Raw genomic sequence first — 22,920 nt, 5'->3', positions numbered from 1 at the left:
GCAAACGGGCACTGACAACAGGAGCCACAGTACTACTGTCCATTGATCGTGGCTCGCTTAGGACAGACACATCTTCAGTGCCCGTTTCTTGGCTTGTTTCCTGGTGAGATGGCTCTGGTGCCTCTGCCTCTTGAGGCGCAGCTGTACTACAGATCGTTCAACCAAAAAAAATATAGATTTTCAGACACACTTCTTGCTCTCACACATTTTTACCGACCCAAACAATAACATTCTGTTTACTTACGATCGCTGGGACGGGTTCTTTAGAAACATCAATTGCTCGTAGTGAACATAAGGGGTGACGCAATAGCCTGAAAATCCACTGGGGGTGTTAAGGTTCTGCTGGTAGTCATGGACAAATCTATCTCTAATGGATCTCCAACGGGTATGGACTGCATCGGCTACAACAAAAAATACAAAAAAAAAAAACAAAATATTTCTCTTTAACAATCTTTAATGAACATATATTTCAGTTGACCATTAATTACCAATGTTTTTTGCAAAGAGGCAGGCTTTGCCAGATTCCGAGGATCCAACTCACAAATTATTTTCTCCCACAATCTCCGGTTTTTAATTATATCATTGTGCGAGCTGTCACTCTGATTCCATATGGACGGATTTGCATGCACCAATGCAATAAGAGTCTCATTTTCTATGTCCAAGGGCTCTTCATCAACCGTAATGTGTCGTCTTTTTTTGGATGTCTGCTTGTACTATGTAAACAAAAAAAAAAATTTGGAGTTAGTCAGAATGAGAATACGTTTATCACATCCCCTAGAACACGATATATTCCAGCCCCCCTTTTTCAACAAATGTTACCGTATATTTTAAACACTGTATTGTATTGTAATGTTATTCGTTTATAGTAATTTGTTTGTTAGGGGGTCCATATATTATTGTTTGTTTAGTTTATTGTACTGAAATGAATGTAGTTTGTTAGGATAAAAAAAAGGGGGTTTTAAGTTATTTTGTGGTGTTTTTATGCATTTTTTAAACTGTTATGTTTTGTTTCATTAATGATTTTGTGAGAAGAAAAAGATAAAAATTTGCTTTTGGTTGGTTAAAAATCGTTACTTTATATGATAATTACCACTTCAAGGTGAGGTGATGCAACACGGCGAGGCTGTTTTTTGGGTTTTGTAACCTTCAATTTATAAAAAAAAGAAAAGGAGTTACGATTCATGATGCAATTTATATTAGCAAATATTTTCTGGCATGTATCTTTTTGGCTGCTTTTGATTGCTTTTTGGGGGGTGGCCTGCTTGGTTTCGGATCAGAAGATTCCTATTATTTGCAATAAATACATGATTACACATGATTGCCCTCCAGGGGCTGACTGGCAAATTTTGGCCTGGGGGGCAAGCACACAGCAGTGGCCCATGAGAAGTGGCTCATCCTTAAAGGGGTTGTCGGATCTTATGCTACATGTCTACAGTCACTATGTGTGAATCCTCATATCGTGTGCACTGTGCGCTGTGAAGATTCTCTGGTGCCGTCAACAGGTGGTCTTGTGACCACAAGCATGCAATATATATATTACCAGACACATTTCGACTAGACTGTTTTGGCCTTGTTCAATACAGTTGCATTAGGCCATGCAAGTCTACTCGGCATGTGACCGCATGTATGCAAATCACAAACTTGCAGCCAGACACCCACCAAATAACCACAGCTCTGCGAGCAATGTGAGAAGCACAAGTCTGCAGTCACATAGAATGACACAGAGTGAATGCACCAATGACACACACACACGTACAGCCCCACTGCATAATTACACACACGCACAGCCCCACTGCATATTTACACACACGCACAGTTCCACTGTATAATGACACACACGCACAGCCCCACTGTATAATGACACACACGCACAGCCCCACTGTATAATGACACACACGCACAGCCCCACTGTATAATGACACACACGCACAGCCCCACTGTATAATGACACACACACGCACAGCCCCACTGTATAATGACAGGCACACACAGCCCCACTGTATAATGACAGGCACACACAGCCCCACTGTATAATGACACACACACACGCACAGCCCCAATGTATAATGACATACACACACGCAGCTCACACACACGCACACAGCTCACACACACGCACACAGCTCACACACACGCACACAGCTCACATGCACACGCAGCTCACACGCACACGCATCTCACACGCACACGCAGCTCACACATACACGCAGCTCACACACACACGCAGCTCACACACACAAACACGCAGCTCACACACACACACGCAGCATCACACATACACATGCAGCATCACACACGTAGCTCACACACACATGCAGCTCTGACACAAATGCATCACACACACGCAGCTCACACACACATACACGCAGCTCTGACACAAATGCATCACACACATGCTGCCATCACACACGCAGCCATCACACACACGCAGCCATCACACACACACGCAGCCATCACACACGCAGCCATCACATACACACCAGATACCTCATACACACATGACACACATGCAGCATCACACACACACACACACACCAGATACCTCATACACACATCACACAATCTCCTATGTGGTGCAGGGGCGGCTGATGTCCACATGCAGCTCTTCAGTTTCTCCTGCTCACAGCTCTGCACTGTCCCGGCACCTCCCCCGTCTCTCCTTCTCTGCCGGAATAACAGATAAGAGCAGGAGAAGCTGGAGCTCCATGCACACACAGGCCGGTATGCTGACCTTTCATCTTGATTACTGCTGGCTCTGCCCCTCAGAGTGGCAGTGCCGCACAGGAGCCTGCTCATCACATACTGCTGCAGCCTACATGTCGAGGCTGCTGGCGAGATGATGCCGACCCACGCACTACAGGTGCACTATGTATTACAATCACTGCTAGTCCTCCAGCGGCCCTGTGCAGCTGCTTAGGCACTGGCCCGGGGGGCATGTGCATTCCTGCCACCCGGCCCAGTCCGCCCCTGTTGCCCTCAATACACTAGAGTCACAGAACATTTTTAGAGCCTTTCTGATTGGCATTACCTATTCCGAGGAGAAGATGGCAGACACGCTGCTGCGGTTACATCCCTCACTATCCGACATCTGTGTACATGCATAATCATACATTTAGTAGACAAACATCGGGCGGCCACTACACACTCAACGGATGTCTATGTACATATATAATAGTACTTACATTGCCTCAGGTCGCTCACACGGTAGACACAATGAGTAGCTGGCGTTTCCAGAGTTTGTCTGCAGAGTGTATGCTGCAAAAATGGCTGAAATCATATTTCCTGTCACATGACCACATGGAAAACCCTCATTAACGCAATCAAACGCATGGTTTCAATTGGACTTTTTGCTTGATTTGCGTCTGGCTGCGTTTGCAATAGACTTCAATGGCAGAAACAACGCTTCCATTACCCGTGTGTTCCCTGTGCCAGACCCGAAAATGCAGCAGGCCGCGTTGGGAGGCGCGTAAAAAAAAAAAATGGAATATTGCAAATGCATGCCGATTTTTGACATGCGTTATGATACGTTACACTAATGGAAGTCTATGGGTGCGTTAAAATGTCTGTTACATTGTGTTTTGGCTACTCTAAAATGCTTTCGTTAAACGGACTGCCCTAGCGAAATTTGAATCCTGCCTAAGCGCACAGATAGAATATTGTGTTATTAATATTGCTCACTGAGCTCTTGACTGTGTATAATGACAGCAGCATATTGTTGGGTTTAAGTTTGTATTTTTGTACTTGTAAAAGAGTTTTAATGTTGTGGGTGTGACATAACTGGACCATGTGATGGGGCGTTTTATATAAACCCTGACTCGCTTGTATACCACTAGGTTATGACTAAGGGGCATATTTGGCCATGAAAAGCGTAAACTGGTGTCTGGGACTCCTGCTATTTATGCTATTTTTATTTTGTCGGTTGTCCAATGCTTTAAATGAAGATTTTGCAATAAAGCTTAGTGGAGTGCAACCTCTTGGTGCTGGATTTTTTTACTACTTGTTGGATTTTCCTGGAATGGCAGCCATGCACAAAGTGGACATGTGAGCTGAAAAAAAAAATTTTTTATTTACTTAAGATTTTTAAAGATTTTGAATGACCTTTTCTTGATAGTCAAGGAAAGTATCTGCATTTCTGGCTTTTTTGTATGACACAAAAGAATTATATGAGGCCACCTGAAACAAATAAATTACTAACTTTTTATACCAGGTATACGGTTTTCTTGATACCTGGTATGGCTGTAGAACCTGATCTGCAAGGTCCACACCCCCCATGTATTTGTTGTAGTCAATGGCAGACACAGGTTTTGGAGTAGTGAATAACTGTTGGTCTGCAGTGACCCTTGTGGCATCTGTGTGGATCGAGCTCAGGATAAAAATATCTTTGTTATCCTTATACTTAAGGGCAGGCAGTTCTCCATTGCGTAAAGCCCCTGACTGCCCCTTTCAGAACTTTTCATTGACCAATAATTGTGGAAATCCCTGACGGTCTTTGCGAATGGTCCCACAAGCCCCCATGTTATGTTCAACCAGACTTTTAAATAGGGGTACGCTGGTGTAGTAGTTGTCAACATACAGATTGTAGCCTTTTTGTAAAAATGGAGTTATCAGCTCCCAAACGGTTTTTCCAGATGTCCACGGATAAGTAGGGCATCCTGGTGGGTTTAGTTGGCTATCCTTCCCCTCATAAATGCGAAAAGCTGATGTATATCCGGTTGAACTCTTGCACATTTTACACAGCGTTATTTTGAACCTTGTCCTTTTAGAAGGAATAAATTGCTTGAGGTGCAGACTTCCTTTGAATTTTACAAGGGACTCCTCAATGGAAATGTTTTCTGTTGGGGTATAGAGCTTTAAGAACTTTTCTGTAAAGTCTTCGATGATGGGTCTTATTTTGAATGGTCTGTCATGTTCTGGGGCATTTCTGGGCAGGCATTGACTATTGTCGTTAAAGTGACAAAATCTCATGAGCATTTCATAATGAGTTCTAGGAAGAATGGCAGAAAACATTGGGGTGGCTTGAACAGGGCGGTTGGACAAATAGGACCGAATGCTAGTTTTTTTTTAACAAGCCCTATAGCGAATGTAAGTCCTAAAAATGTTTTCGTTTGTAGGACATTAGTTGGTGTCCATAAATTTGACCTAGTATGGCTGAATTGGGACGCATATAAATTTGTTTGTAGGAAAATATGCTCTAGCAAGCTATCTGTCATAAACAAATTAAAAAAATTAATTGGTCCAAAATTTTCCACCTCCACATTTATACCAGGAATGGCATTAAAATTAGAGATGAATGGAGTAGCCGAAACTGAAGCCTTCCATCTGGGAAATGCTACATTAAGAGGCAAAGCTCCTTGGACATTGGTGTGCGCAAATTCACAAGCACTAGGGACAGCGCTAGTACTGGGCATTGATCCCTGATTTGGAGACCTTTCTCCAGAAGTGCTTTGTCCTTCTTGTTGTACTGTTCCTTGTGTGTGAGGATGGACCAGAATCTCTGCTCATTTCTGAGCTATCACTGTCGCTGCTACTAAAGTTCTCGAAATCCACATTGCCAACTGACATTGCACTTTCTTCGCTGTCAGAACAAAAGTGCATAAACCTCCTCTGCACTATAATACTGACGGGCCATTTTATTTGTTTTTATTCATTTTTTCCAGAAATAGAAAACTCTGATGTGACGTGACTGACGTGACCAAATTATTGGGGTGACAATTGAGAAAAGCCTAATTCTTTAGCCTAACCCTAACTTTAGAATAAAACCTAACTTTAGCCTGACAGTAACCCCAACCTTAACAGTAGCTCTAACTTTAGCCTAACATTATCCCTAACCCTATCAGTAACCCTAACTTTAGCCTAACAGTAACTCTAACTTTAGCCTAAAAGTAACCCTAACATTAACCCGAACCCTATCTTTAGCCTAACAGTAACCTATCCCTAACAGCAACCCCGACTTTAGCCCCAACACTAACCCTAGCTATAGCACTAACCCTAATCTGCCTTATCATTTTTTGTTTAACTTTATAAATAGATCGCTGACTCACACAGCTGTTGCCAGCAGCACTTGTAACACTGTTTCTCCTCTAATCTCTCACTGACAGAAGATCTGACGAGGAACCGCGTTTTCATGAGGCAGATCGCCCGGGAAAGTTTGTTGCTACAACAAACATTACTAGTGATTTGACTCATTGGCTGGTGTGACGCAGACGTCATCATGACCTGAACCAATCAAGGCTCAATGAGGTCGGGGTCACAGGAAGTGTTGTGCACCAGAATCCCATCGTTATAAGGTACATGGGGGTCCCGATGAACACAAAATCACCGACTGTAGACAAACGTTGTCGCTGCACAAAGCCCTGCTAGCGTCGATGTTCATCTACCTTGGCGGTCACAAAGCGCTTGAGTTAAGGGTACCATCATTTCTGTCAAGGCCTATTTCATGAGGTTTTTTTTTATTTTTTGGAAGCATAGTTGAAAAGCAATGTCTGACTTTCATTTGTTCATTTGCAAAGATTTTTGATTTATTATTGCTTTTGTCAGGTTCAAGTTATTTCTGTTACCATTGTGGGATTTTCTGTCATTAAACGAGGGGTACCAACAATTTAGACCACGTATGTAGGAGGAATGAGTATTTTGACTCCACGGCCACTTTCTGGAAATTAACACGCAGTGGATGTTGGAGAGTGAAGATTACACATTTGCGATTTTATTACCCAGCAGATAATGCCCAGATTGTGCTCCAGGAGACACACACCGCAAATTAAGTGGATTCTTCTCACTATATTATTGCTAACTACAGGGATCGTAAATGTTGTTTGAGCACACTGCAAGACTCAGAAGTGAGAGCGGATTTTGGTGGATTGGTTATAGATACTCTCTTACTTTTCAACAGCCTTTGAGCCACTAGTAGTGTGGGAACCTCTGTTTTTCCTTTCTTTTAAACATCTTTTTATTGGGTTCTATTACTTAACAGGGTGTATGAGTGTGTGTGTGTGTGTTTTTTCAATAAAATGTTGTCAAAAGTTCCTTCATTAGGTCGTCACATAGTACATGTTAAGATTAATCATAGTAGAAGTTATAATCTTTCCTTCCACAACAGTTTGTCTTCATTTTCCTTCTGTTTTATAAGGAAGGAGTCTAACCCAATGTGTACACACCTATAGATCTTTTATTATAACATTGATACAGAGAGACAGATAGAGAAAGTAGGGTGAGGAAGATCAGATGAAGGAGGGGAGGTAGGGGAGTCCTCCATGTAAGAATGGATAGTGGTATCGGCGTTAGTGCCTTACAGCTTCATGAGACCTATGTAACAAGCATTATTCTCGCATGAAAGCTTGTTAGTTTTTAGGGTGGATGCCAGATCTTCATTCAGTCGTTGTGTGAGACTGCTGACTCATCATTCTTAAAGGGAACCTGTCACCCCGTTTTTTGAGATTGAGCTATAAATACTGTTAAATAGGGCCTGCGCTGTGTGTTACTATAGTGTATGTAGTGTACCCCGATTCCCCACCTATGCTGAGAAATAACTTACCAAAGTCGCCGTTTTCGCCTGTCAATCAGGCTGGTCAGGTCGGGAGGGCGTGTTCACAGCGCTGGTTCTTCCTCAGCTTTACGTTGGTGGCGTAGTGGCGTAGTGGTGAACAAGCAGCGCGCGATCTGCGCTGTCATCCCTTTCGTCGGTGGGGGCGGCCATCTTCCTGGGGCCGCGCGTGCGCAGATCGAGTGCTCTGCTGCACGGGGCTTCAGGAAAATGGCCGCAGCATCCCGCGGCCATTTTCCTGAAGCCCCGTGCAGCAGAGCACTCGATCTGCGCACGCGCGGCCCCAGGAAGATGGCCGCCCCCACCGACGAAAGGGATGACAGCGCAGATCGCGCGCTGCTTGTTCACCACTACGCCACTACGCCACCAACGTAAAGATGAGGAAGAACCAGCGCTGTGAACACGCCCTCCCGACCTGACCAGCCTGATTGACAGGCGAAAACGGCGACTTTGGTAAGTTATTTCTCAGCATAGGTGGGGAATCGGGGTACACTACATACACTATAGTAACACACAGCGCAGGCCCTATTTAACAGTATTTATAGCTCAATCTCAAAAAACGGGGTGACAGGTTCCCTTTAAGTATTCATCCGATTCTCTATACAGAACCCATGGCTCCCATGTTACGCCAAACCTGTCTCCTGGGAAGTTTGTGAAAGCTCCAATTTCCTCTACATAATAAAGCTGATCAACTTTTTGGAACCAATCAACAACGCTTGGGCTGCTCTGAGAGCGCCATTTTGTGGGAATAATTAGTTTGGCCGCTGCTAATAAAAATAGGTGTAGTGATTTGCACTGTGAAATATCGCTAGATCAGTTCAGAAAGATGAGGTTCGGCCGTGGAGGTTTTGAAAGTTTGCACAACTTGGTAATAATTTTCCAAACACTATTCCAAAACCATCTAATCTTATCACATGACCACCAAATGTGCAGGAACACCCCTTTATCGCTATTACATCTCCAACAGGTTGGGGTTATGTTGGGGTACCAGGTATGAGTTACCACTGGGGTGGTATACCATCTTGTGACGATCTTATGAAACATCTGTTTTTTCCATTGACAGATGATGGACCTGAGCGAGGACTTATTTTTTTTGTGAGATGAGAATTGGTATTATTTTCACCTACATAACATTGATTAGTTTCTTTTTATTCGATATTTGGGAAACAGAATGAACAAACAGTTGAACACCACACACTACTGGTTCATCCCTCAAGGTTTTCTATTAGACTGTGAACTGTCATTGTCTTGGTAAATAATTAAAGTATTTTACTTAGCTTGCTATTTTTATGGACAGTTTAAGTAGAAATGTTCAAAAATATAAAACGCAAGGATATTTTATTAAAAAAATTGATTTTTATCTTTTCAGATGACTGTACCAGATCAGTGGGACAGCTGACATCTTCAATTTTTAAATCTCATGATCTTGAGATCCTAGAAGATACAACTGAAGTGATTGCTGTTACTCCAGATGTATCATCATCCATTCACAGCAAAGATCTATCATCTGATCCTATGAAACAGATCCCATCTTCTGATTCATTACTGACTACCAAGGAAAATCTAAGTCACAAAAGAGGCATTAAAAAACAAACTGCTCCTAAAGAAAAGAAGTCATTTTCATGTTCAGAATGTGGGAAATGTTTTATCCTGAAATCCGTTTTTGTTAGGCATCATAGTACTCACACAGGGGAGAAACCTTTTTCCTGTTCAGAATGTGGGAAATGTTTTAACCAGAAAGGGAATCTTGTTAGTCACCAGAGAACTCACACAGGGGAGAAGCCTTTTTCCTGTTCAGAATGTGGGAAATGTTTTAACCAGAAAGGGAATCTTGTTAGTCACCAGAGAACCCACACAGGAGAAAAGCCTTTTTCCTGTTCAGAATGTGGGAAATGTTTTAATCACCAAAGGCATCTTGTTAGACATCAGAGCAGTCACTCAGAGGGGAAGCCTTTTTCCTGTTCAGAATGTGTGAAATATTTTAACGATAAAGGGAGTCTTGTTAGTCACCAGAGAACCCACACAGGAGAGAAGCCTTTTTCCTGTTCAGAATGTGGGAAATGTTTTACTTTAAAAAAGAGTCTTGTTTGTCATCAAAGAACCCACACAGGGGAGAAGCCTTTTTCCTGTTCAGAATGTGGGAAATGTTTTAAACAGATGTCACATCTTGTTTGCCACCAGAGAATTCACACAGGTGAGAAGCCTTTTTTCTGTTCAGAATGTGGGAAATGTTTTAACAACAAATCACAATTTGTTAGGCACCAAAGAACTCACACAGGAGAGAAGCCTTTTTCCTGTTCAGAATGTGGGAAATGTTTTACTTTCAAAAAGTGTCTTGTTGGACATCAAAAAGCCCACACAGGGGAGAAGCCTTTTTCCTGTTCAGAATGTGGGAAATGTTTTAACGAGAAATCACATCTTGTTAGCCACCAGAGAACTCACACAGGGGAGAAGCCTTTTTCCTGTTTAGAATGTGGGAAATGTTTTAACCAGAAAGGGACGCTTGTTAGACATCAGAGGAGTCACACAGAGGAGAAGCTTTTTTCATTTTCTTAATGTGGGAAATATTTTACTTGGAAATCAACTGTTAATAAACATCAGAGACGTCACATAGGGGAAAAGCCTTTTTTATGTTCATAATGTTGGAATAGTTTTAACCAAAATTGAATCTTTTTAAATGCGTTGTCTCTTGTCATTCCTCATGTTTGCTGACAAAAGGATAAAACTAAACTTTATTAATTCCAAATGTAACACTATACCCATAATTTACCCCTGAATGTCAGTAGGTGACTAATAGAAAAAACGTGTACCCCACCGTTCAGTATATAGGATGAGGTGACGTATACACACTCACTCTCCAAGCCTCTCATTTCTACCAAAGGCGACTCATCAGGAGACTATTTAATATTGACCTATATTCAAGCGAGACTAGCCAAAAAAAAAAAAATCATGTATCATGTTATCCGAAACAGTCAGAAAATCAGCCACATATTGGCAGATCCCAGACCTCAAACTGTATACTGCGTAAGTTTATAAGCCACTCCAGTGTCAGGAATAGATAGTATGTGACAATACAGTGCAATTCTTGTGTTTTTCCTCCTATAGGGACTAAGTGCTAGGAGTGGTCATGCACCGTTCCCGGCACTTTACCCGCAGGAACAATGCGATCAAACAAGATTGCAGTGTTACGGTGGCATAGAGAAGCATCGCGCAGTGAGTGGGCTCCCTGCATGCTTCCCTCAAACCGTCAGAACAATGCAATTTGATCTCGTTGTTCTGAGGTTTTCCCTGCCTGCAGACCCCCGGATCCAAGATGGCAGCGGGGTCCTTCATAAAAATTAATTTTAATAAAAAATTAATAAAAATAAATATTGTTTCAAAAGTACACATATTTAGTATCGCTGCGTCCGTAATAATCTGACCTATTAAACTGTCCCACTAGTTAACACCGTCAGTGAACACCATAAAAGAAATAAATAAAAAAGGTAAAAATAATGCTTTATCATCATACCAATTCATGATTTCACAGGATGGTTTCATGATTCCCACGTTGCCTTCTTTCATTAGACCTAAACAGTTTTTTAATTGCTGATCAAGAAATCTCGTATATCTATTGATATGCGATTGTCCTCCAACATTATATGTCGGTCAAACGACACAGGAATTGAGGAGAAGGAGCCAACGAAAGATCGGGAGAAAGGCAAGACAATCTTCTCAGTGGCTGCACATTTCTTGGACTTCCATGGAGCCAACACTAAAGGATTGAAAATTATGGGTCTGGAATCTGTGGACACCAACACCAGAGGAGGAAACATCATCCCTAAGATACTAAGATGGGAGTCAAAATGGATTTATGACTTACAGAGCCTTTCTCTGTCTGGCTTAAATGAAGATTTACTCTTCACAGGCTTTTATAAGCAAATCTAAGTGACTTTTGTATACCTTGATCTGGCTGACTTGGACCGATGGGTGTGGCCTAAATGTAACATCATGACAAAACAAAGATAAGGGTTATTGTAGGCGTTTACGTCTCCTTTTTGTACAAATTGGCACCAAATACAATTTTAAAAAATAGTATTTTGGTTGGTACTTACCTTGTTTAAATTTGATCATATATCTTTTGATTATGGATTGGCACCAAATACAAAATCTAGGCTTTAAAATCTGTGGTTCAGGGGATATGAAGAGGTTCACATAGACCTTACTGAAATTGGGTCATGTGAGAACTATTACACCGGTGCACATGTTTATAGATAGGAATACTATACGTGACGTACCTCTCGGAGCCAGATGTGGTTTACGGCTCTTAATGGTCAGATAGATTGGGACAAGAACTCGTAGGTATATAAGCGTTTGATAGGTAATATTACACTAATCTCTAGGCATACTAATCCAATGATTTTTTTCTGTGCTATAACATTTTTGATCACTGGTCTTTTGGGTGAATGACGGCTATGTGAGAATGTTGGTTACCTTGGGTGTGTTTGTTCAAAATGTAGCACCATATTCTTTGTAGGTATAAAGTGCCTAATTCCATCTGCCCAATTGTAGCAATAGCTTATACGAGTGGTTTTCTTATTCTACCAAATATGGCACTTATAATCAACCTGGCCTCCGTTATTTATATGGAGAGTGTATTGACAGACAATGACAAAGCATTCACTACAGTCGGATTAGATTTAAATCTAATCGACCTAGTATGTGAATGGGAACAAGTAGACTTGAGTGTGTGTCTTTTATTATTAAGAATGAGAAATAAGGAATGATTTGTCCTTATAGAAGGGTCCTTTGTGGCAGTCTAGATGCACTATTTAGTCTCTAAGGAATATGTGGTCCGCTATTTATATATTTCCCTGTGAGTAAACGGAGACACTATACAAACTTGGAAGCTCTCTGTATATAAATGATACTATCACTAGGGAATATATGTTACTGCCATCATGCTATTGTCACTAAAAATAATAATAAAAAAATGGGGAGTGACTTCTATGGAAGGGTCCTTTTTGGCAGTTTAGATGCACCATCTAGTTTCTAAGGATTATGCGGCCCGCTATGCATATATTTCCCCGTGATTGTACGGGAATACTATGCAAACTCTGACAGAAATGATACTATCGCTAGTGAATATACTCTACTGCTGTCAGGTAACTGTGTTGGCTGGTCACATGATGCTCTTTGGGTTTTTTGTGAGCTATGAGACTCTCAGTGTAAGGACCTGCGGTCATGTGACTGTAGATCTGCAGTGTATAATTGAAGGACCTTCGACATGTGACATACCACGCATGCGCAGTGCCTATCTAAATATCTAAGGGCGAACTCTCATGACTCTGCATAAACACGGACCTTAGAGTCCCTTGGTTACCATAAAAACGCCAGCATATGCGCATTAGAGATTGAACTCTTTACAACTTCCGAGTATTCAGAGACGCCGCACTGAATGCACGTGTACTTCATGCGGTGAGTCTGGCAGCTGTTTCTATTCAACAATTACCCTACATGTATATATTGCTAAACCACATTAAACCCATTAGCCTTTTACTTGCCCCTGATGAAGTCACAGTAGTGACGATACGCGTTGGGTCTACAGGACATGCTTTTAGTGTGCCACCTATTTGATTGCAAATGATGTATGGAGTCTTGGGAACTGGTTGGAATCTAGGACTGGTATAGGATTGGTAATGCATTTATGATAATAATCAATGCTGTTATGTGAGATGCTGGAATTGTCCTTTTTAGAGGGTTATAATGAGCATTTACCCTGGTATTTATAAGTTGGAACATTCCTCTTAACAAGTCTATGGGACCACAGCATTTCCACTTGTATATTCACTTTGTATTTGGTGCCAATCTTTGGTTGTTAGAAGTGTGTTAGACTAATCAATGTATATTTAATACATGATTATCTGACCACAGACCCCTTTAATCTATATATCAGATTGTTATATACATGATTGTTTGGTGTTATTTGGCTAATCATGGCTCCTGATTGGTTAGGCTACATCAAGTGGCAATATTTTCTCTGTGTATTTTAAATGTTTTTAAATTTTTGTGTGTGTTTTTTGTGGTTCCTTGTGTGCATTAATAACATTTCATATATTATCTAAAGGTGATCCCTGCTCTTTAGTATGTCCTCTTGTCTCTGGTCTCTAATTTATCATCATACCATCAAACAAAAAGTGGAATAAGATGCGATCAAAAAGATGGATATAAATAAACATGGTACCGCTGAAAACGTCATCTTGTCCTGCAAAAAATGAGCTGCCATACAGCATCATCAGCGAAAAAGTAAGTTATAGCCCTCAGAATAAAGCGATGCAAAAATAATATTTTATATTAAATAGTTTTTATTGTATAAAAGCGACAAAACATAAAAAAAAATATAAATGAGGTATCGCTGTAATCGTATCAACCCGAAGAATAAAACTGCTTTATCAATTTTACCACACGCGGAACGGTATAAACGCCCCCCAAAAGAAATTCATGAATTGTTGGTTTTTGTTTATTCTGCCTCCCAAAAATCGTAATAAAAAGCGATAAAAAATGTCATGTGCCCAAAAATGATACCAATAAAAACGTTAACTTGTCCTTCAAAAAACAAGAACTCACATGACTCTGTGGGCCAAAATGTAGTGATGCAAAAACTATTTTTTGCAATAGAAAGCGTCTTTTAGCGTGTGACAGCTGCAAAACATAAGAACCCGTTATAAAAAACAGCTATAAATAGTAAATCAAACCTCCTTTATCACCCCGCTAGTTAGGGAGAAATGATAATATAAAAAGTATTTATTTCCATTTTCCCGTTAGGGTTGGGGCTAAAGTTATGGTTAGGGTTGTGGCTAAAGTTAAGGTTAGGGTTGTGGCTAAAGTTGGGGATAGGATTGGAATTAGCATTAGGGGAGTGTTGGGGTTAGGTTTGGAGTTAGAATTGGGAAGTTTCCACTGTTAGGCACATCGGGTTCTCCAAACTCGACATGGCGTCCGATCTCAATTCCAGCCAATTCTGCACTGAAAAAGTCAAACGGCGCTCCTTCCCTTCCGAGTTTTGCTGTGCGCACAAACAGTGGTTTATGCCCCACATATGGTGTATCAGCGTACTCAGGACAAATTGAACAACAACTTTTGTGTCATGATCCGTTCCAGGGTTTATTAGTGTCTGCCCTTTTTTGGACGGATCATATCAAGGGTTAATTTTGCTATGCCTCATTCTGGGTTCGGGTTTGCTATTTAGCTCCCATGAATCTTGCTGGCAGTGTCAGTTATAGTTCTGTCTTCAGCTTGAGAACCTGACTCTGGAAACCCTTGGTTTGTCCTGCTGTAAACCCTGACTTGTCCTGTGTCTGTAATCCCCCTCTGTCTGCCTTTTCCCTGCGTTTGTCTGTTCTGACTGATTCTCTGATGCTGAACTCCTGGCTTGGTTATTCACTTTGTCTTGATTTGTCCCTATTGTACCGTATTTTGCTCGCCCTGGTTTACTGATCTCTTGCTACGTCCTGACTATGCTTTCTGTTTAATCCTTTTGTACTGACATATTATCTAGTGTCCTGACTCTGCTTTTTCTGACTACTCTCTTGCCACTAGGTGGCATCTGTTCAGCTGCTCAGTGTGTGCAGTCTCGCACCCCTATTAAACTTCCCCTGGTGTAAGTTGCACTGTATTGCACTGCATCTTACGAGCAGGGCCCTCATTCCTCCTGGTATCTGTTTTGAACTGTATTTCTGTTATGCTGTAATGTCTATTGTCTGTACAAGTCCCCTCTATAATTTGTAAAGCGCTGCGTAATATGTTGGCGCTATATAAATAAAAATTATTATTATTATTATTATTATTATCTTCATGTTACCTTTGTGAAAATAAAAATTTGATGGCTTAAAAATCATTTTTGAGGGAAAAAAATGATTTTTTATTTTCACTGCTCTGCACGTCCACGCTGAACTTTCCTCCCATCTCTCATCTTGCTTGCTCTTTGACAATTTACAATCTGGTTTCCACCCCCATCACTCAACTGAGACCGCCCTGACCAAAATCACCAATGACCTACTTACAGCCAAAGCTAACGGACAATACTCTGTACTCCTCCTTCTAGATCTGTCCTCTGCTTTTGACACAGTTGACCACTGCCTCCTACTACAGATCATCTCCTCCTTTGGCATCAAAGACCTCGCCCTATCCTGGATCTCCTCATACCTTTCCAACCCCACATTCAGCATCTCCCACTTCCACACTACCTCCTCATCCCACCCTCTCTCTTTTGCAGTCCCCCAAGGCTCTGTTCTAGGACCCCTACTCTTCTCAATCTACACACTTGGCGTGGGACAACTCATAAAGTCCCATGGATTTCAGTACCACCTTTATGCTGATAACACTCAGATCTACCTTTCTGGCCCAGACGTCACCGCTCTGCTGTCCAGAATCCTTGAGTGTCTATCAGCCATATCCTCCTTCTTCTCCTCTCTCTTCCTTAAACTCAATGTGGACAAATCTGAACTCATCATCTTTCCTCCATCTCGTAGATCTTCCATACCTGACCCATCTATCGCAATTAACGACATCACACTTTCCCCCATACCGGATGTCCGCTGCCTCGGAGTATTCCTTGACTCTGCCATGTCCTTCAAACCACACATCCAAGCTCTTTCCACTTCCTGTCACCTCGAGCTCAAAAATATCTCCAGAATCTGTCCTCTCCTCAACTGTCAATCTACTAAAATGCTTGTGCATGCCCTCATCATCTCCCACCTTGTCTACTGCAACATCCTTTTCTGTGGCCTCCCTGCTAACACCCTTGCACCTCTCCAGTCTATCCTGAACTCTGCTGCCTGACTAATTCATCTCTCTCCTCGCTACTTCTCCGCTTCCCCTCTCTGCAGATCTCTTCACTGGCTCCCATTCCCTCAGCGTATCCAGTTCAAATTACTAATACTGACCTACAAAGCCATCCATAACCTGTCTCCTCCATATATCTCTGAACTAATCTCCCGATATCTTCCCTCATGTAATCTCCGGTCCTCCCAAGACCTCCTTCTCTCCTCCACACTTATCCGCTCCTCACCCAACCGCCTCCAAGACTTCTCCAGAATATCCCCCATCCTCTGGAATTCTTTGCCCAACACATCCGACTATCCACCACATTTGGATCCTTCAGACGGAACCTGAAAACCCACCTCTTCAGGAAAGCCTACAGCCTGCACTGACCCCGCTGCGTCCTCACCACTACTGAAGCTACCGCCTTACCAACACCAGAGCTCCTACAACCCTCAACCTATTGTCTCCATCCCCACCATCCTGTAGAATGTAAGCCCGCAAAGACAGGGTCGTCATCCCTCTGTATCAGTCTGTAATTGTTAGTTTGCTTACTGTATGTGATATCTGTAATTTGTATGTAACCCCTTCTCAGGTACAGCACCTTGGAATCAATGGTGCTATATAAATAAATAATTAATAAACTTTAGTGAAACACATGGGGGTTCAAAGTTGTCACAACACATCTAGATAAGTTCCTTGGGGAGTCTAGTTTCCAATATGAGGTCACTTGTGGTGGGGTTTCCACTGTTTAGGCCCATGAGGGGCTCTCCAAATGTGACATGGCGTCCTATCTCACTTCCAGCCAATTTTGCTTTGAAAAAGTCAAACGGCTCTCCTTCCCTTTCGAGCTCTGCCATGCGCCCAAACAGTGGTTTACCCCCACATATGGGGTATTGGCGTACTCAGGACAAATTGCAGAACAGCTTTTGGCATCCAATTTTTCCTGTTACCCTTGGGAAAATAAAACAAATTGGATCTGAAGTTAAAAAAATTTGTGAAAAAAGTTAAATGTTAATTTTTTTAAACATACCAAAAATTCCTGTGAAGCACCTGAAGGGTTAATAAACTTCTTAAATGTGGTTTTGAGCACCTTGAGGGGAGCAGTTTTTAGAAAGGGTTCACTTTTGGGTATTTTCTATCATATAGACCCCTCAAAGTGACATCAAATGGGATGTGGTCCCTAAAAAAATTTGTGTTGCAAAAATGAGAAATTGCTGGTCAACATTTAACTCTTATAACTTCCTAACAAAAATAAATAAATTTTGGGTTCCAAAATTGTGTTGATGTAGACATGTGGGAAATGTTACTTATTAAGTATTTTGTGTGACATATCTCTGTGATTTAAGGGCATGAAAATTCAAAGTTGGAAAATTGCAAAATTTTTGCCAAATTTCCATTTTTTCACAAGTAAACGCAAGTTATATCAAAGAAATTTTACCACTATTTTGAAGTACAATATGTCATGAGAAAACAGTGTCAGAATCATCAGGATCCATTGAAGCGTTCCAGAGTTATAACCTCATAAAGGGACAGTAGTCAGAATTGTAAAAATTGGCCCGATCATTAACGTGCAAATCACCCTTGGGGGTAAAGGGATTAAACATCAAAAATCCCACACAGGGAAAAGTCATTATTATACCTAGTGTGATGCAGTAACCCATGTTACAGCCAGGGGACACTGTATGTGCTCCTCAGGATACGCATGGAGGCGTATCTGTAATAGTGATAATGAAACAGTGTTCGGCATGATTGTAAATGGCCAGTATGTATTGCAGAGGGAGTCTGCGCGGTAAGCCTGAAGTAATGTTGTTTTGGGACCTGTAGTCCCACAAGTATTTGTATAGTTGTAAAGGGAGGTTTGCAGGGTTAGTTTGAGAGCTGGGCGGGTCGAACTAACCATACACCTCTCCTCCTTTGGGGGTGGTTACAACTACATAATATGAACAGGGTTTGGGTCACATGTTCAGAGTGTATGGACCTGAATGGTCAGAGTGAGAGGCCCTGTGAATGGCCTGCACATGGTGAGGCTATGGACTGAGGGACTGTGTGTTGGAAGTGCCTGGGTCTAGACTTCCTGAATAGCACATGGAGAGGCCATATCTGCAGAGCCTGTGATGGCTACAGTGTTCGGGAAGATACAGTTCTGTCTGCAGTTCTGGATTATCTGAAGTGCCCTGGTCACAAGGACGATGACCCCAGTCTGGCAGCTTCCCTGGGAACCAGCACTGACAGGAGCCAGCTTGTGGAGCAGGAGCTCCTGTAAGGTAACTTCAGATAAAGGGGGAATGGGCAGAGAAGTATCTGCCATTAGAACAGACTGTTGGTGGTTTATGTGTTCCTTTGATGTTAATGAACTGTAAGCCGAGTTAAAGTGCTATGGACTTTGTGTAGGCCTGTGATGTGTAACATGGCCTACGGTGTGGTTTATGAAGTTTAAATAATCCAAATAGACAGTTTTTGTGAAAAACTGTGCCTGAGTGCTTTAATCCCGTTGCCAAGCAAGTGTCCCGCAACCCACTCAGGTAGCGCTATCTCACACTAGAGTGTGAGAAATGAATTACAGGAAAATCGTATTTTGTTGACGTTCAAAAATAACTCAGACGGGGAGAACCTATATATATTATTGACAAATTGTACAAAAACATGATGCGTGCAGTGTGCATTCTAGGATGGAACATTATATGAGAGTTTTATAGGATGAATCAAATACCAACAGAAAATAAATGACCCAAAACAAACATTTATCAGTAAAAGTAACTCCTCTTTATTAGGTAAAGTATAAAAGAATTGCACCATTTTCCGATACCTGTCGCATCTCCAATTTTCATAATCTTGGGTTGGGTGAAGGCTTATTTTTTGCATGCCGAGCTGACGTTTTTAATGATACCATTTTATTGCAGATACGATCTTTTGATTGCCTGTTATTGCATTTTAATGCAATGTTGCGGCGACCAAAAAACATAATTCTGGCATTTTGACTTTTTTTCTTGTTTTGCCATTTAGCGATCGCGTTAATTCTTTTTTTATATTGATAGATCAAATGATTCTGAACACAGCAATACCACATATGTATATGTTTGATTTTATTTTCATTGTTTTATTTTAAATGGGGCAAAAGGGGGTAATTTGAAGTTTTATTTTTTTTTTTTTTTTATATTTTTTAAAACATTTCTTTTACTTTTATTAACCGGACGACTATTTTTAGCAAACTAAGAATAATAGAATGTTATCTGTATGTTGGTTTTCAAATGTAAGTGTTGATTTCTGGTTGGTCAAGAAAACACACTTTTGTTTGTGTAAGCTGGTAATATTGACTTTTATTGTGCAATTATCCTTGATCACTAGTGATGTTTGCTGATATAATAATTATGCATTGTGTTATGGAGCCAGTTTGTGGACTTCTAATGCAGATATGGAAAAACTATGCAAATAGTTCAAATTATCAAGTACTGCTACTTGATCTAGTCTCCATTCTTATGTGCACACGTTGCAGGTTGCAGATTATTTGCGGTTTTTTACCGTTTTTGCGCTATAAAAACACTATAAAACCGCAAATAATCTGCATACATTAAGCATCCTATCATTTTTAATGAAATGCGCAATTTCTGTGCACATGATGTTCGTTTTTCCGCATGAAAAACGCATTGCGGAAAAATAATGAACCTGCTCATTAATTTTGCATTTTTTTTGCGGTTTTCCCACTGTCTAATGCAGGGGTCCCCAACTCCAGTCCTCAAGGCCCACCAACATGTCATGTTTTCAGGATTTCCTTAGTCTTGCCCAGGTAATAATTGCATCACCTGTGCAATGCAAAGGAAATCCTGAAAACATGACCTGTTGGTGGGCCTTGAGGACTGGAGTTGGGGACCCCTGGTCTAATGCATTGGGAAATGTCTGGGAAAAACCGCGCAAAAACCGCGTCAAAACCGTGCAAAAAAACGCGCAAAAAAACGCATGCGGATTTCATGCGGAAATCTGGCAGAAATGTCCGGATTTCCCCAGGAATTTTCTGCATGAATTCCTGAACGTGTGCACATAGCCTTATGTAAATACTGAATGAGGGACACTTGTTAAGTCTAAAAATAGGCTATGTGCCTCTGTATAAAGAGACAGAGAGAAACAGCGAGAGAGATTCTGCCAAGACATCCATACATCTCAAAAGGACCAGATACAGGACAGCAGCCATTTTGCATCATGGCTCCATTATGAGGGACACGGATCTATCATTCTATAGTAAACAACCTAGGGGTTTTCAGCCTTGGTTGGAAGAATACAGATCTGCTCCATTGACCATCGCTGAACCATGGATATGTTCAGAGAAGCCAGGTTGTGATCCTCAGATCAACTGGCCTTGTACCTTGTATGGACTCAATGGACTATCATCTTCCTACACTTGTTGTTACCTCCTCTCTGTGTGCGTGCCACAGATGGAGTAAACGACCCTGGAATATGAAGCCAGATTGTGACCCTTTGGTCAACTGGCCTTGTATGGACTGGCATCTTCCTACACTTGTTGCTAAAGGTACCGTCACACTAGACGATATCGCTAGCGATCCGTGACGTTGCAGCGTCCTCGCTAGCGATATCGTCCAGTGTGACAGGCAGCAGCGATCAGGCCCCTGCTGTGCTGTCGCTGGTCGGGGAAGAAAGTCCAGAACTTTATTTGGTCGCTGGACTCCCCGCAGACATCGCTGAATCGGCATGTGTGACACCGATTCAGCGATGTCTTCACTGGTAACCAGGGTAAACATCGGGTAACTAAGCGCAGGGCCGTGCTTAGTAACCCGATGTTTACCCTGGTTACCATCCTAAAAGTAAAAAAAACAAACACTACATACTTACCTACAGCCGTCTGTCCTCCAGCGCTGTGCTCTGCACTCCTCCTGTACTGGCTGTGAGCGTCGGTCAGCCGGAAAGCAGAGCGGTGACGTCACCGCTCTGCTTTCCGGCCGCTGTGCTCACAGACAGAGCAGAGAAGCACAGCGCTGGAGGACAGACGGCTGTAGGTAAGTATGTAGTGTTTGTTTTCTTTACTTTTAGGATGGTAACCAGGGTAAACATCGGGTTACTAAGCTCGGCCCTGCGCTTAGTTACCCGATGTTTACCCTGGTTACCGGCATCGTTGGTCGCTGGAGAGCGGTCTGTGTGACAGCTCTCCAGCGACCAAACAGCGACGCTGCAGCGATCCGGATCGTTGTCGGTATCGCTGCAGCGTCGCTAAGTGTGACGGTACCTTAACTCCTCTCTGTGTGAGTGCCACAGGTGAGGTAGCAACCCTGAAAGATCTGTTGTCACAGCTGCTATTATCCTGGCGAGTCAGCGGAAGGGTGATACTCTGTAATGTGCAGTATCTTGGGTACTGTGCTGGGACTGTTCTATGCGTTACCTGTCTGTTTTTTGATACAATAAAGCTTTACCACACTGTTTTACCCTCCCCCTGTGTTGTCTGAGTAGCGTTTTGCCTATGTTAAAATGAAAGCTGGAGTTCGGCGGGAGGATCCCTGGTCCATGCTTTTTTGACTAGTGGGTGGTGCTCATAGCAGTCCGGCAGTGACAACCATAGACTTCTGCTGGAGAACTCTGGTTGTCATGCCAACCCATCGGTGACCCGCAATCATGTGACAGGGTCACTGACGGGTGGGATTTCTGGCGCGCTTGCTGACACGTGCCAGAAAAGATGTGGTCTCAGCTCTGGAGATATAAACATAACGGGGGCACCACAGTCCAAAAAGTGGGATCTAATCCCTGATCAACAATTTGTATAGCATTAAAGAACCAAGAGAAAAGCGAAGGTCATATAAACGGGAATCACCACACAATGGATTTAGCTAAAGTGAACACAGCTTTTTATTAATGTGCAATAACAAATCGGAACATGCAATAGAAAAAACACACGTTTTAAAAACAATTAAAAAAGGAAACATACTTGTCCCTTATAAACAGAGTCCACAATATGGCTGACACCTGCGCAGGATAACTAAGACCCATACCCTAAAGTAGGGTACCTATATGGACAACACTGTGAATAAATGACATGCAATGCAATAGGGCAAAGCCCATAAATGAGTACTGGAGGTAGAGGAATTTATAGGTAAAATACCATCCTACCATACCATAAGGGTATGTTCACACGTTCCTGATTTCCATCCTTTTTTTTTTCAGGACTGTTTTTAAAAAACTGCAGCTCTTGGCAGAAAACGCAGGTCCTTTTTTTGGTCCTTTTTTTGTCCTTTTTTGATGCGTTTTTTGATCCTTTTTTTGATCCTTTTTTTTATGCAGTTTTCTATGCAGAGTCTGTGTGTTTTCTAGGAAGTTTTTTAGGGTTATAATGGCTGAAAATACCCTAACCCTACCCCTAACCCTAACCCTACCCCTAACCCTACCCCTAACCCTAACCCTACCCCTAACCCTACCCCTAACCCTATTCTAACCTTAGTGGAAAAAAAAAAAATTCTTAATTTTTTTTTATTGTCCCTACCTATGGGGGTGACAAAGGGGGGGGGGGTCATTTACTATTTTTTTTTATTTTGATCACTGAGATAGATTATATCTCAGTGATCAAAATGCACTTTGGAACG

At 41.9% G+C, this 22,920-nt stretch overlaps 1 protein-coding gene and 1 long non-coding RNA gene across 4 annotated transcripts in view; one reads left to right on the top strand and one right to left on the bottom strand.

Annotated features, from left to right (window-relative positions):
• Positions 1-13,587, top strand: part of LOC138663476 (gastrula zinc finger protein XlCGF57.1-like) — an 89,566-nt gene extending 75,979 nt beyond the window's left edge. For all 3 annotated transcript variants that reach the window (XM_069749705.1, XM_069749704.1, XM_069749703.1), the window contains exon 7: positions 8,910-13,587. In XM_069749705.1, coding sequence (XP_069605806.1) covers positions 8,910-10,096 — 1,187 coding nt within the window. In that variant the 3' untranslated portion in view covers positions 10,097-13,587. The remainder of the gene's footprint in view (positions 1-8,909) is intronic.
• Positions 254-22,920, bottom strand: part of LOC138663495 (uncharacterized) — a 59,222-nt gene continuing 36,555 nt past the window's right edge. The window contains exons 2-3 of the long non-coding RNA XR_011318199.1: positions 489-713; positions 254-401 (exon numbers count right to left, since the gene is read on the bottom strand). This is a non-coding gene — a long non-coding RNA (uncharacterized lncRNA). The remainder of the gene's footprint in view (positions 402-488; positions 714-22,920) is intronic.

The sequence above is a fragment of the Ranitomeya imitator genome, chromosome 2, assembly GCF_032444005.1.
Source record: "Ranitomeya imitator isolate aRanImi1 chromosome 2, aRanImi1.pri, whole genome shotgun sequence".
Classification (NCBI taxonomy): domain Eukaryota; kingdom Metazoa; phylum Chordata; class Amphibia; order Anura; family Dendrobatidae; genus Ranitomeya; species Ranitomeya imitator.
This window is presented reverse-complemented; position numbering and strand designations above follow the sequence as displayed.